The 11,539-nt window shown below is 44.2% G+C and overlaps 1 protein-coding gene across 1 annotated transcript; it reads right to left on the reverse strand.

The window, feature by feature from the left end:
- Positions 1–2,375: 2,375 nt before the first annotated feature.
- rbm15b (RNA binding motif protein 15B) lies at positions 2,376–9,043 on the reverse strand. The gene is made up of 2 exons (XM_031878777.1): positions 8,292–9,043; positions 2,376–7,776 (listed from the first exon to the last, which is right to left on the reverse strand). Exons 1-2 carry the CDS (start codon positions 8,819–8,821, stop codon positions 5,661–5,663), a joined length of 2,646 nt encoding a protein of 881 aa, XP_031734637.1. The 5' UTR covers positions 8,822–9,043; the 3' UTR covers positions 2,376–5,660.
- Positions 9,044–11,539: the final 2,496 nt, after the last annotated feature.

Raw genomic sequence — 11,539 nt, forward strand, 5'->3', positions numbered from 1 at the left:
CAGAGAGAGAGACGGGGAGGGGGAGGACACACAGACACGTGACCTACCCTAACCCTGACCGGCTCTTTCAGCCGGACGCTCTGAACGAAGGACTCGTGGAGCTGCTGAAGGTTTCTGCTGACTCGGACACTCCAGAGGACGGAGATGGTCTGAGGATAAACGAGACACGAGCCTGAGACCAGAAGGTGAGACCAGAAGGTGAGACCAGAAGGTGAGACCAGAAGGTGAGACCAGAAGCTGTGGGAGAGGAGAGACGAACCAGGAGGAAACAACACAGAGTCACATCTGGAGCTTTATGTCTTCATCGTGTTGTTCTGCTGCAGATAAACTGTTCAGGACTTTCTATGAAGAACCCTGAACCTCTTTATGTCCAGTCTGTGTTCTAAACGTGATCAGGACTGAAGGGGACAAGAGGGACATGTAGTCCACCTCATTCAGACTCATTCTAGACTCCACATGTGTGTGTTTAACAAGCGCGACTGGTTTTATTCCACTGAATAAACGCTGTTCTCTATTTTCACATGATGTTCTTCCTGTTTTCATTGAAAAAAAATACCGGTGCAGTTTCACCGACTCACCAGCAGGTGTCGCTCTGTGGCCGGTCTGTGGAGTGAGGCTGTGGTCTGACTGCAGAACATGGAGGGAAACACAAAGTACTGCATGGAACACGAACTACTCATTCATATGCATGTCTCCTTCATATGCATTGATGATGTATAACCGCCAGACTGTATTACATTAAAAAAAGATCACAATGTACACGTGGTTTGCCTTTTTATAAAGAACCTCTAAAAACATGAATTATGATATTTTTCATCGTGAGTTTAGACTAAAGAAGCTTTCAACCAACACACCAGTGAGCTCTTATTTTAATTAAAACACAACTTTGAGAAGCGTTATCACCGCTGCTCTCATCTATACAAGATTATTTAAATGTCCAGTGTAGTTTCACAAACTCACAATTATGAATAAAATCATCCAAACTCTCTACGAGAAAATAATTCATCATTTGGGCAGCTCGGAACCCAGAGCCAGATTATCCTATATGCTGCCTAGAATCGACAAGGACCCCACGAAGTGGAGCGAACCACAGGAGGTCCCTCCAGGTCGACCCCCCCCCCAGGCCTCTCTCCACCACACACCCTGTTACGTCACACGTACCGTCATGTCAATACAGTGAAAACACTTCACGGTCCTCACAACTTAATCCGGTTCACTGTTGATATTATAGACTCGATACTGGTGTTGACATGAAAGAGGACATACAAGCCGTAAGAAACACCCAAACAAAAACAGAGCAGACAAAGAGTCACTACAGCTGTTACAGATCCGTTTGACCAAAAATCACTTTCAATTTAATGGAGAATTTTCCTAATTTGACTTTCTGACGGGTTCCATGAGACTCACACACTGGATGTAAACGTGTTCTTTAAAGAGACAGACGCACGCGCTGTTTCCACCCGAAACACACTCATGCAGGCTTGATTACGTCACAGTTGTTGAGGTCTCATAGAATCTGTAGCACACAGGAGGATTTCAATGCGGCTGTCAGAGTGCAGTTCCTATCTTTGGCCAGCAGAGGGGGCTCTAGGACCGTCCTTAGAAAATCTCACAGGACATTTCAGCAGACTAACCTTACAGTGGTGACCTCTGACCTCCCATTTGTAACCACACACATACTCCCCGTCTGCTGTTAGTAGAGTACATTACAGGTACCTCATCACCACAGCACCATTACAGCATTCAGGAGGAATAAGAACCTACAGGAGCTCCTGGTTAAAGCTCAATTAAAACCTCTTTATAACCCTAAACCCAGAGCACAGGGTGGATATGTTCAACACTCACTGGTTCACTGATCAACACACGAAGGAGGTCTTCCATACAATGACCCGGAAGTCTGAACTCTAAAAACTGTGTTTATCTGATTACATGTAATTTGATTTACCCAACACAGATATAATATATTGAATAAGGAAAGAGGTAATCACTCCCTCTGTAAATCCGTTCTGACAGTCATCAGCGTGACTCTACACGGAGCACTCCCCAAGAGAGAGGGTCTCTTCACCCCGCCCCCTGCTTTACCTGCAACCAATTACCGCAGGTGTGGCTGACTGACACCTAGAATAACCAATCAAACAACATCACAGTCAGCGTTGTTTTACGTTCACTTGGTTTAACCCATTGTGTGCCGTCACTATTGTTTAGAGCTGTTTGTTCAGTGTGGCTTTGTGGCACAAAGGCAGTGAAACGTGATATTATTTCATATTATATCAATAGATTTGTTTAACTCATGTATTTGTGTAAAAGCAGAATTTTCACTGTTTGCTCATTTGGAACTGTTAACAAATTATTTAACTATTAATCTGTTGATTATTTTCTTGATTTCTATCAAGCTGAAAATTCATACAAGTGAGTATACTTAATGTACATTTGTTAAATGTTTATTACATTTTATTTTACTACAGAATACACATTTAATATGTTGACACAGAGAACAAACAAAGAGGGAATCTGTGTGTTTGAGCTGCAGGCCTGAGTGACGTCATCGCTCATAAACCAGTTTATTCAGGATATAAAGTCTTGTCTTTAACTTTCTTTAACTGCGTTTTGTACAAAACTTTATTTACAGGCCGTGATGAACATTCAGCAACACGTTAGGTCACGTGACCTCATTTATTGAGTTTCCATTTGGGTTCCAGGACACGTTGAAGCTCTTCAGGCTGATTATCGTTCAGTTTCAACCAGTTGTTATTCTGATATTCTTCATAACTATTTTAATCAAAAACACATTCGAGCCACAGATTCATAACCGCTATAATAATAATAACAATAATAATAATAATGTAGCTGGATGGAGCGACTTTAGAACCAAAAACTAATAAATTAGACACTGCGTGTGTCGAGATGAAGAACACTAAATGTACTTTTAGGAAATAAAGTAAAAACATCGATCATGTGTGAACATGTTACTTCCAGTGGTGGAAAAAGTAGTATTACCACATTTATATAATACTCCTTTACAAGTAAAACACATCGAATCTAAAACGTACGAAAGCATTGACAGCAAATTCTACTCTAAGTAGGAAAAGTAAAAGTACTCACGATGCTTCACAATGTTATTAAATATTAAAGGATTATAAGATGAGTAAACGTGTGAGCAGCATCTTCTGTTGCAGTTTGTCAAAGTTTTAACTCTCAATAAAGTTTTTCATCTGCAAAAAGCAGAAGTCTTTTGTCTCTGAGTCATAAAACTTTCGTTTGTGTCTTTAAACAAGATTAAAAATGACAGAAATGATGAAACTAGTTGATTTAAAATGAAAACACTGAAATATTACGACTTCACTTTTTTGCAGATGTTTCACTTTTTCTACGAGAAAACTTAACGACTCATTTCCAGAATAAAACTACTTTGTTCTTATGAGCATGATTGTTTGACAAATAATTAACCGTCAGATAAACAAAGAGGAGTAAACAAAGTACAATATGTACTTCTGGAATGTAATGAAGTAGAAAATGGAAATACTATGAGTACAAATATACTAAAGCTGTATTTAAATGTACCGGATTAACTCTGACGTAAGTGAATGAAAGAAGTACAAATGAAGTTGAACTTGTCGACAGGAAGCTTAATAACGCTAATAACTAAAGATTATTGTTATTGTTCATTATTTTATGATCGATCAGTCGTTTGATCTATAAAAGGTCAGAAGTGGAATAAACATGTAAATCAGTGTTTCTTTAAAGCTCAACATGAACAAATATTTAGTTTATCGTCAGACGAGAGAAACCAGAAAATATTCACTTCAGAAGAACAATCTACTTTAAAAACCTACTTTTCTTCTGACGTTTTAAAGACCGAGTTCTGAATCAATAAAAGATAAATCAGTTGAGTCTAGTTGTGTATTTTAGCTCCTCGTGTAAGAAAACAAATAGAAATGAAAGAGAATAAAATAAAAACATGTTTAACTTCCGTCTCGTTCTTCTTTATTCTCTTCATCACTCTTCATCACTTCTGCTCCGGTTGGATAAAAACAGACTCGGTGTTAAAATCTGACTCAGTTTCCTCGAGAGGTTTTACAGAAACAACCCGGCGTATGTAAAAAACAATAAAACAATAAATGTAGTAAACAACAACAACAACATGGAGCTTTAAACATAATAAACCACCCGGACTACGTGAGGCGTCGCACACCACCCACACACATCCTCACTCAGTGAACAGCAGCACACATGATGTCACAGATCATTTCACCGCTTTAGATCGATTTCATTCATGATCATCGGCCGGAATGTTGTTGTTGATTACAGCTGGAGACATTTAAAGATACTTTAAGAATGACTGAAATGAGTTTAAATTAAATTACCACCCAGGTGTTTGAATATTTCTAGAAGTAATCAAAGGTGTAAATGAGGATGCATTTAAAGGGACAGTACTGATGTTTTAAAGTGTGTTGGTATGACAGTTCTTCTCAGTAATGTTCTGCTGTGGACGTATTCTAGACTCCTAAAACAATCTATATCAGTTTAAATGAACGTTATATTTAGAATGTTTTCGCCTCTTTACTTTGCTGTCAGACGGAGAACATAAACCGGCATATCAGTCTTTGTTCTCTTCAAAACCATCAAACAAAAACATCTTTATGTGAATCTGAACAAACCCGTTAAACCCAAAACCTTCAAATCACCAGAGTCACACAATGACAAACGCAGTCAGAGATGGAGGCAGCAGGAGAGCTGCTGCTCCGGTGCTCTGAGGTTAAACCACTCTTTATGTGGATGGAGTCTGTGGTGTGTGTGTGTGTGTGTGTGTGTGTGTGTGGGGAGATCATAGAGAACAGCTTCAGGTCCGTCTGACAGAGAGTAAAGAGGTGAAAACATTCTCAATGAATCCACAGCAGAACATCTACTGAAGTAGAACACTGACTGAGACGAGCCATCATATAAACACACTTTAAAACAAGGTAAAGAAAACCAGGAGGATGGATGAGAGACGGATGGATCGATGCATTCAGATCTAATAAGAAGTCTGTATACAATATAAAATCCGAACCGTGATGATCGGACCTCGCACCAGTATGACAGCTGATCACGTGACCTCCAGCAAACAGAGACAAAACATAACTTCTTCTTCTCTTCTCCTGCATGCAACAACACACTCGCACCTTTAAAAGAGCAGAAACAACTGGAATGGTTCATTGATAAAAACACAGATCGATGTTAAAATATACAGTCACAGGGACGAGTTCAGGAAGTCCCTCCTGTCTCTACGGGCTGTGGAGTCAGATATCATTGTAGTACAATCACCTTGTATAAAAACCTCAGAGTATATATGTGATATACACAACAACTTGGTATCTCCTGATGAAAAGATAAAGTAAACGAGCATTTCAACCAAAGGTTTAGTGTTTGTACGTTACAGCTTAAGAGTATAAAAGCAACAGTGTGTGCAGAATACTGAACTTTAACGTCCTTTAAGTGTTGTTTAAAACGACCCGTCACGTAAAATCATCACCTGTAAATGTGACAAGTTCAGTGATATAAAGTAATAAGAGATGTAGCGTCATTGATAGGATACCGAATAAAAGCATAAAATGCATCTAAAAACAACAACATGGAAGTATTGTGTAGTCGTGTTCGTGCCTCCGTAAAGCGCCTCAGTGTCAGTTAGTGTCATTGACGATCACGACGACCATGTGCTCCTCGTCCAGATTACCCACAGTCCTCTTGGCCGCCTGCAGGTACTGCTGCGAGAACACTCCGGGGGGGAACGCGTACAGCATGGCCCCGGGACCTCCTTCTTTAGCGCCCGGCAGGCTCACGACGCCGGCCGCCTCCTTGTTGCGCAGGTAGGTCACCAGGTGTCGGAGCAAGCGCGCCTGCAGACCCGGCTCGGGGGCCGCAGGAGCCGCCTGCCGGTCGATGGGGCCCTGGAGGGCCAGCAGGACGGCGTACCCGTCGGGACGCCCGAGCTTGACGCGGCGCGACACCTCGTCCAGTCGCGTCTGGTCCATGCGGAGCCGCTGGGCGATCTTCAGCTGGCCCGGTTGGTTCTGGAGGTTCTGGTTCTGGCTCTGCGGCGACGGCTTCTTCCGGGTGTCCCTCATCACGGCGTTGAAGAACGACGAGCCGCCCTCCAGCATGTACAGGTTGGCGGGGAAACTGCTGTTCTTGAGGGCGAAGAAGCCGTGCCACGTTTTAGCGAGCGATGCCTGGGCGAACTCAGACAGCGTGCCGGGAGAGGAGGAGGTGTCCGTGTGGACGGCGGCGGCGGCGACAGCGACGACCTCGCTGTTTCGATGGTGATGGTTGTTGAGATGCTCGCCGGATCTTTTGCTGCCGTGGTGGCGGCCGGACGGCGGATCTTCTTCGTTGGCGGCCGCAGAGTGTCGCCCGCCGCCTCCTCCTCCTCCTCCTCCTCCTCCTCCTCCTCCGTTCTCGGGCGAGTGGTCTCTCGGCTCGGTGGTGGAGTCGGGAGCGCGGACCCTCGCTCGGTCCGGGCTCGCGTCGGGAGACACGGCGACGCCTCCCTGACCTCTGACCCTCGACCTCCCCCTCTCCTTCCCCCGCTCCTCCATCAGCCGGTCGGTGGAGGACGCGCTCCTGCTCCTCCTCCTGCTGCTGCGCCTCTCCTCCCTCTCCTTCAGCCACCGCTCCCTGCTCCTGCTCCGGCTCCTTGCTCCTCTCGCGCTCCTCCCGAACGCTTCCACTCCTACCGTTCTCCTCTCCAGGCTGCGGGTGGGGCTGGCTGGGTAGTCCCTCTCCAACACAACCCTCTCTCTCTCCCTCTGGGGTGGGAGGCTGTGGGAGGGAGGGGGCGGTGGCAGCGGCGGCGACGAGCGGTCCCTGGCTCCTCTCAGCTCTCGCTCCAGGCTGCGATGGCGGCTGTAGACAGCAGCCTCTCCGAGGAGTTCGTAGTGGGCTGCGACGGGTGGCTGGTAACCAGTGGGAAACGGCCGAGAGGGGCTCTCCTCGACTTTAGCAAAGTCCACCCTCAGACGCCGCTCGGGTCCCCCCAACGGGAACCCCCTCATCTGGGTGCAGGCGGCCTGGGAGGCGTCCAAACTCTCGTACTGAATGTAAGCAAAACTGTCCCCCTTCACGTAGTCAATGTTCCGTATACTTCCAAAGCGGTCGAACTCCCGAGCGAGCGCGGCGAGGGAGTTCCCGGACCCGAGGCCGCCGACCCAGAGCCGCGTGGTGGGGTTGGCTTTTCCGTAGCCAATCTTTATCGGGTTGCCCCCCATCAGCCGCCCCTGCATGGCTACTTTGGCCCGGTGGGCCATGTCCAGGTTCTGGAACTTCACGAAAGCGTACGCGCCGCCTTGTCCACGCGCCGGCCGTTTGATCACGACATCCTCGATGACACCGTACTTGTCGAACCCTCTCCTCAGTTCCGCCTCCGACACGTTGCCGTCCAGGTTGCCGATGAACAGGTTGCTGGTCGCTCTCTGGTCATCCTCTGGTTTTAAATCCTCCACCACCGGCATCGGAGGGAAGCCATACGGTCGGCCTCTCTCGTCCAGCATGCCGTAATAATCCAACAGCCTCTCCCTCTCTCTGTTGAGCCCCAGGGTCTCCAGGGCGTAGTGTCGAGCTCTGATGTCTCGGATGTCTCTGATGTCTCTGCTCACACCGGGACCCGGTGGGGACACCGAGCGCTGCCGGTAAGGGTACGGAGGGTGGAGGGGCAAATACCCGGCGTCCGGCGGCGGCGTCACGCTCCGCCTCCTCACGTACATGGGCTCGATTTTAAGCTGTCGATCGCCCAGAACCAACCTGGAGTCAAGAGAGAGAGAAGTAGAAGTAGAAAAGAAGAGGTTACTTTCTGTAGATTAAAGATTAGGACATACAGGACTCAACGCTTATTTATGAATAACTTTATTATTGTGTTTAAATGATAACTGTCATCAAATCATGATGTTACACACTCTGGTACAGTTAGGTGGCGGAATGCACCGCAAACGTTGGTTTGTAGTCCGCCATTAAACTGAAGGACGAAGTAGGAGAAGAAAGAGGAGGAAGAAGAGGAGGAAGAGAAGGAGGAAGAAGAGAAGAAAGAGGAGGAAGAAGAGGAGGAAGAAAGAGGAGGAGAAGAAGAAGAAACCAAACCTGAAATATGAGCCAGTTGTTTTGTTTCTTTAATCTTCTCTTTATTTTAATGTTGTATACTAAACTACTAGACATCCTGATCCACACTCCAGACCAGTTGGTGGCGGTAATGCACCAGTTCATTATTTACCATCCGCCAATAAACATCAAAAAAAGAAAGGAAGAAGAAGATGAAACCAAACCTGGAGGATTTGGCGTGCCGGGCCTCTTTGGCATCCTCCGGGTGCCGGAAATTCACGTATGCGATCCGGCCGAGCTCCGGCGTGTGCGACAGTTTCACGCTGACGTCGCCGAACTTTTTGAACTCGTGAAACAGCGCGTCCTCCACGTGCTCGTCCGACACCTGCGAGCCCAGGTTGCTGATGAGCAGCGTCTTGTACTCCAGGGTGCCGGGTCTGGCGGTTGGGAGCTGCTGCTCCACTGCGGCCGTTGACGCTGTTGACGCCGCCGACGTCGTGGTTCGCAGCGGCGGGCGACCGAGGAGGCTGAGCTCGTGTCGGTGGTGGATCTCCGCCGCTCGCTCCTCTCGTAGCCGCGGTTTTTCTCGCTCCCGGCTCCGGCTCCGTCGGTGGTAGCTCCGGCTCTCCGCCAGCAGCAGAGCCAACGGAGGCGGCGGGAGCGGTAGCTCCTCTCTCCGCGAGCTCTCCCGCTCCCGGATCCGTTTAGTGGCGGCCCTGGACGGACTCGTCTCTCTCCCGGCCTGCCTCTTCATCTTTTCAAAGGATGCTGGGAGCTCAAACTTTCCCGCGCCTGCGCAGCGAATTCCGACGTGGCAGGCGACGACCGCTCCGGTAAAGAAACGCTAACCGCTGCCTGGACGTTTAAATACTCGCATATAATGTCCGAATAAAAGCGTAAACTCGTTTAAAAACATGTCAGCCCTATGAGGGGTCTGCTCCTACGCCGCCATCTTGGACAATAGGAATGTGCGCTTTTCCCCCGAGGAGGGCGGAGCGCGCGATGACGCGACGTCGGCGGACGTCTTGACGTCACACGCTCAATTTTTTTTGGGACATAGAAACAATACAGCTATTTTATTACATTACTTATGTGTGAAAAGTATTTTCAAAGCGGGACCAGTTTTTTATTATTATTTATTTTATTTCTTTATTTGAAAGAAAATAAGATTTGGACAGAAGTCGTGTTTTTAAAGTTTAAATGTAAACTTTTGTAATAAATGCAAATGGTCTCAAAGAATTATTTTGATGCAATACATGAATAAACAATAAAGGAAGCCATCAGGATTACACCAACTAACATCACAAGAAATCCTGTTATAGAAACATTTACTCTTTAAACTACATTTCATCATCACAATAAAAAGCTCCTTCAAGTAAAATTATTAAAGTACTGGTACGAGTAAAAGTCTTACATTCAAAGTAATATCGGCAAAATGTACTCAAAGTATCAAAAGTAAAAGCAATATGCAGAATGACACCTGTTGGTGTTAATGGATTGAAGGATATTGTATTATATATATATATATATATATATATATATATATATATATATATATATATTATTATTAATAATACTGGTGCATTCATGTGTAAGCAGCGTTTTTATTTTGCATCTGGTCCAGAAAGCAGATGCTGTGGTTTGTATGTAGGTATTAATCTGTTTTTATTTAACTAGTCACATAAATGTTGTGCAGCAGAAGCAGAATATTTCCCTCTGAAATGTGGCATAAAATAGAAATACTCCAGGAAAGTATCTTAAAATTGTCCTTTAGTGTAGTACTTGAGTAAATATACTATAAATACTGCAACTTGGAGGCTATTTAGTAGAAAAGGATATCAAAGGGTATCTGCATGTGTACTGATGATCATAACACAGTTTGTTCTATTGCTTAAGACTTTGACAACAATATCTGATTTCTGTTTCATTTATCTTTACTTGTTTTAATTCTCTCGTACCTTTAATATTCTGTAAATATCAAGTTTGTGGCTCATTAAACTTTTATTTATAATAAATAACATCCAATATTCATATTGTGAATCCGGACCTTTGACGCCTGAACGTTAATATTAAATATTTTGATACAGAACACAGTTTGAGGGACTTTAAAGCTATTTGGAATCTGTTTTTTAGAATGTTACAGAGCTCAAACATTCATTTTCCACTTGTCACTTAAGTTAATGAAACAATACGATCCTCTGCTCAACGTGGCTTTTTTTTTATATTTTAATGAAAAAGTAGAATAGTACAGTCGTAACAAATGACATGAAAAAAAGGTCAATGTGAAACAAACGGCATATTTTAAGTTTTCATTTCCCATTCCAAGTAAAAACAAACATTTTATCGTGTTTCTATTACATCAAACAATAAAGTCTCCATCCTCCATTCTCAGTGTGTGTGTGTGCGAGTGAATGTGTGTGTGTGCATGTGAGTGTGCAACATGTGGAAGAAAACAGTTATTTCCTTCCATGTAACCATAAACCATAAATATTCTTGCGACAGCTGAACTCAAAACATTCTGAACGTTCGTTAACCGTCAGTCAACTTCATTTTTTCTTTTATTGTAAATTTTCAACAATCCTAGAATTTAACCGATTGTGTTAAACTGCAGCTGATCAACCGACGGTGTTCAGGAGAGAAACGTGGGACAGCAGGAGAGCCGAGGACGATTTAACGAGTTACGTTCACAAACACCAACATCAGAATATATATCACCACAGAAACCACCTGGTACCCAGATCAGAGCAATGTTCACCTATTAGAATATATCTTACCGTAATATTTATTGTACTTTTGTCAATGATAAGTCACCCATACTCAGAATTTTTATCTTTTGTACAACTTTAAACTTAAAGCTTGTACAAAAACATCCCTACCTTGGCGAAAAATAATCATTTTTACAGACTGGCTTAATATGATGTCTTTCTACTGCTTTATTTTATCTTATTATATTTCTTAGTTTGTTCTCATCTTAGCGATTGAGTTTTATTACACTGATTTCATCTGGGTTTACATTTTAACTTAGTTTTTCTAATATATTGCCTCACAGAGCACTTTGTAGACTGTTAAAAAGCTGCTTTATAAATAGTTATTTGCTCACCTACGAAATCATACTTTCTAATCGAGGAACACTGGCTTTACCCACGACGTCTGAAACATTTTTCCATTTCAAGTGCGTTATAAAACATCTCGGGCGAGTTGGTTATTTTGTGGAGACGTAACAGAGTGAACGGGTCTGATTCACCACATTAACACCTATTTTACAAACAGTCGCTGCTTCCTTTAAACGATCGTGAAATAGAGAAACCAGGAGCGTTTCTTCACTGGACGCTTGTTAATGACACGTGTCATGTAGCACCTGTGTTTAAATTAATGCACTAATTATGCATCACGTAAAACTGGCACATAAAAATTAAGTTTAACTCGTGGATTATTGGTGACGACACACTTCAGTGTCATGAATGAGACACAG

Source organism: Anarrhichthys ocellatus, unplaced genomic scaffold, assembly GCF_004355925.1.
Source record: "Anarrhichthys ocellatus isolate YVR2014 unplaced genomic scaffold, GSC_Weel_1.0 scaffold200, whole genome shotgun sequence".
NCBI lineage: Eukaryota > Metazoa > Chordata > Actinopteri > Perciformes > Anarhichadidae > Anarrhichthys > Anarrhichthys ocellatus.

Coding starts and splice junctions, on each gene's coding strand:
- rbm15b (XM_031878777.1), bottom strand. CDS start 8,821: ATGAAGAGGCAGGCCGGGAGAGAGACGAGTCCGTCCAGGGCCGCCACT. Junction 7,777..8,291: donor CGGCACGCCAAATCCTCCAG/GTTTGGTTTCAT, acceptor TCTTGACTCCAG/GTTGGTTCTGGGCGATCGAC.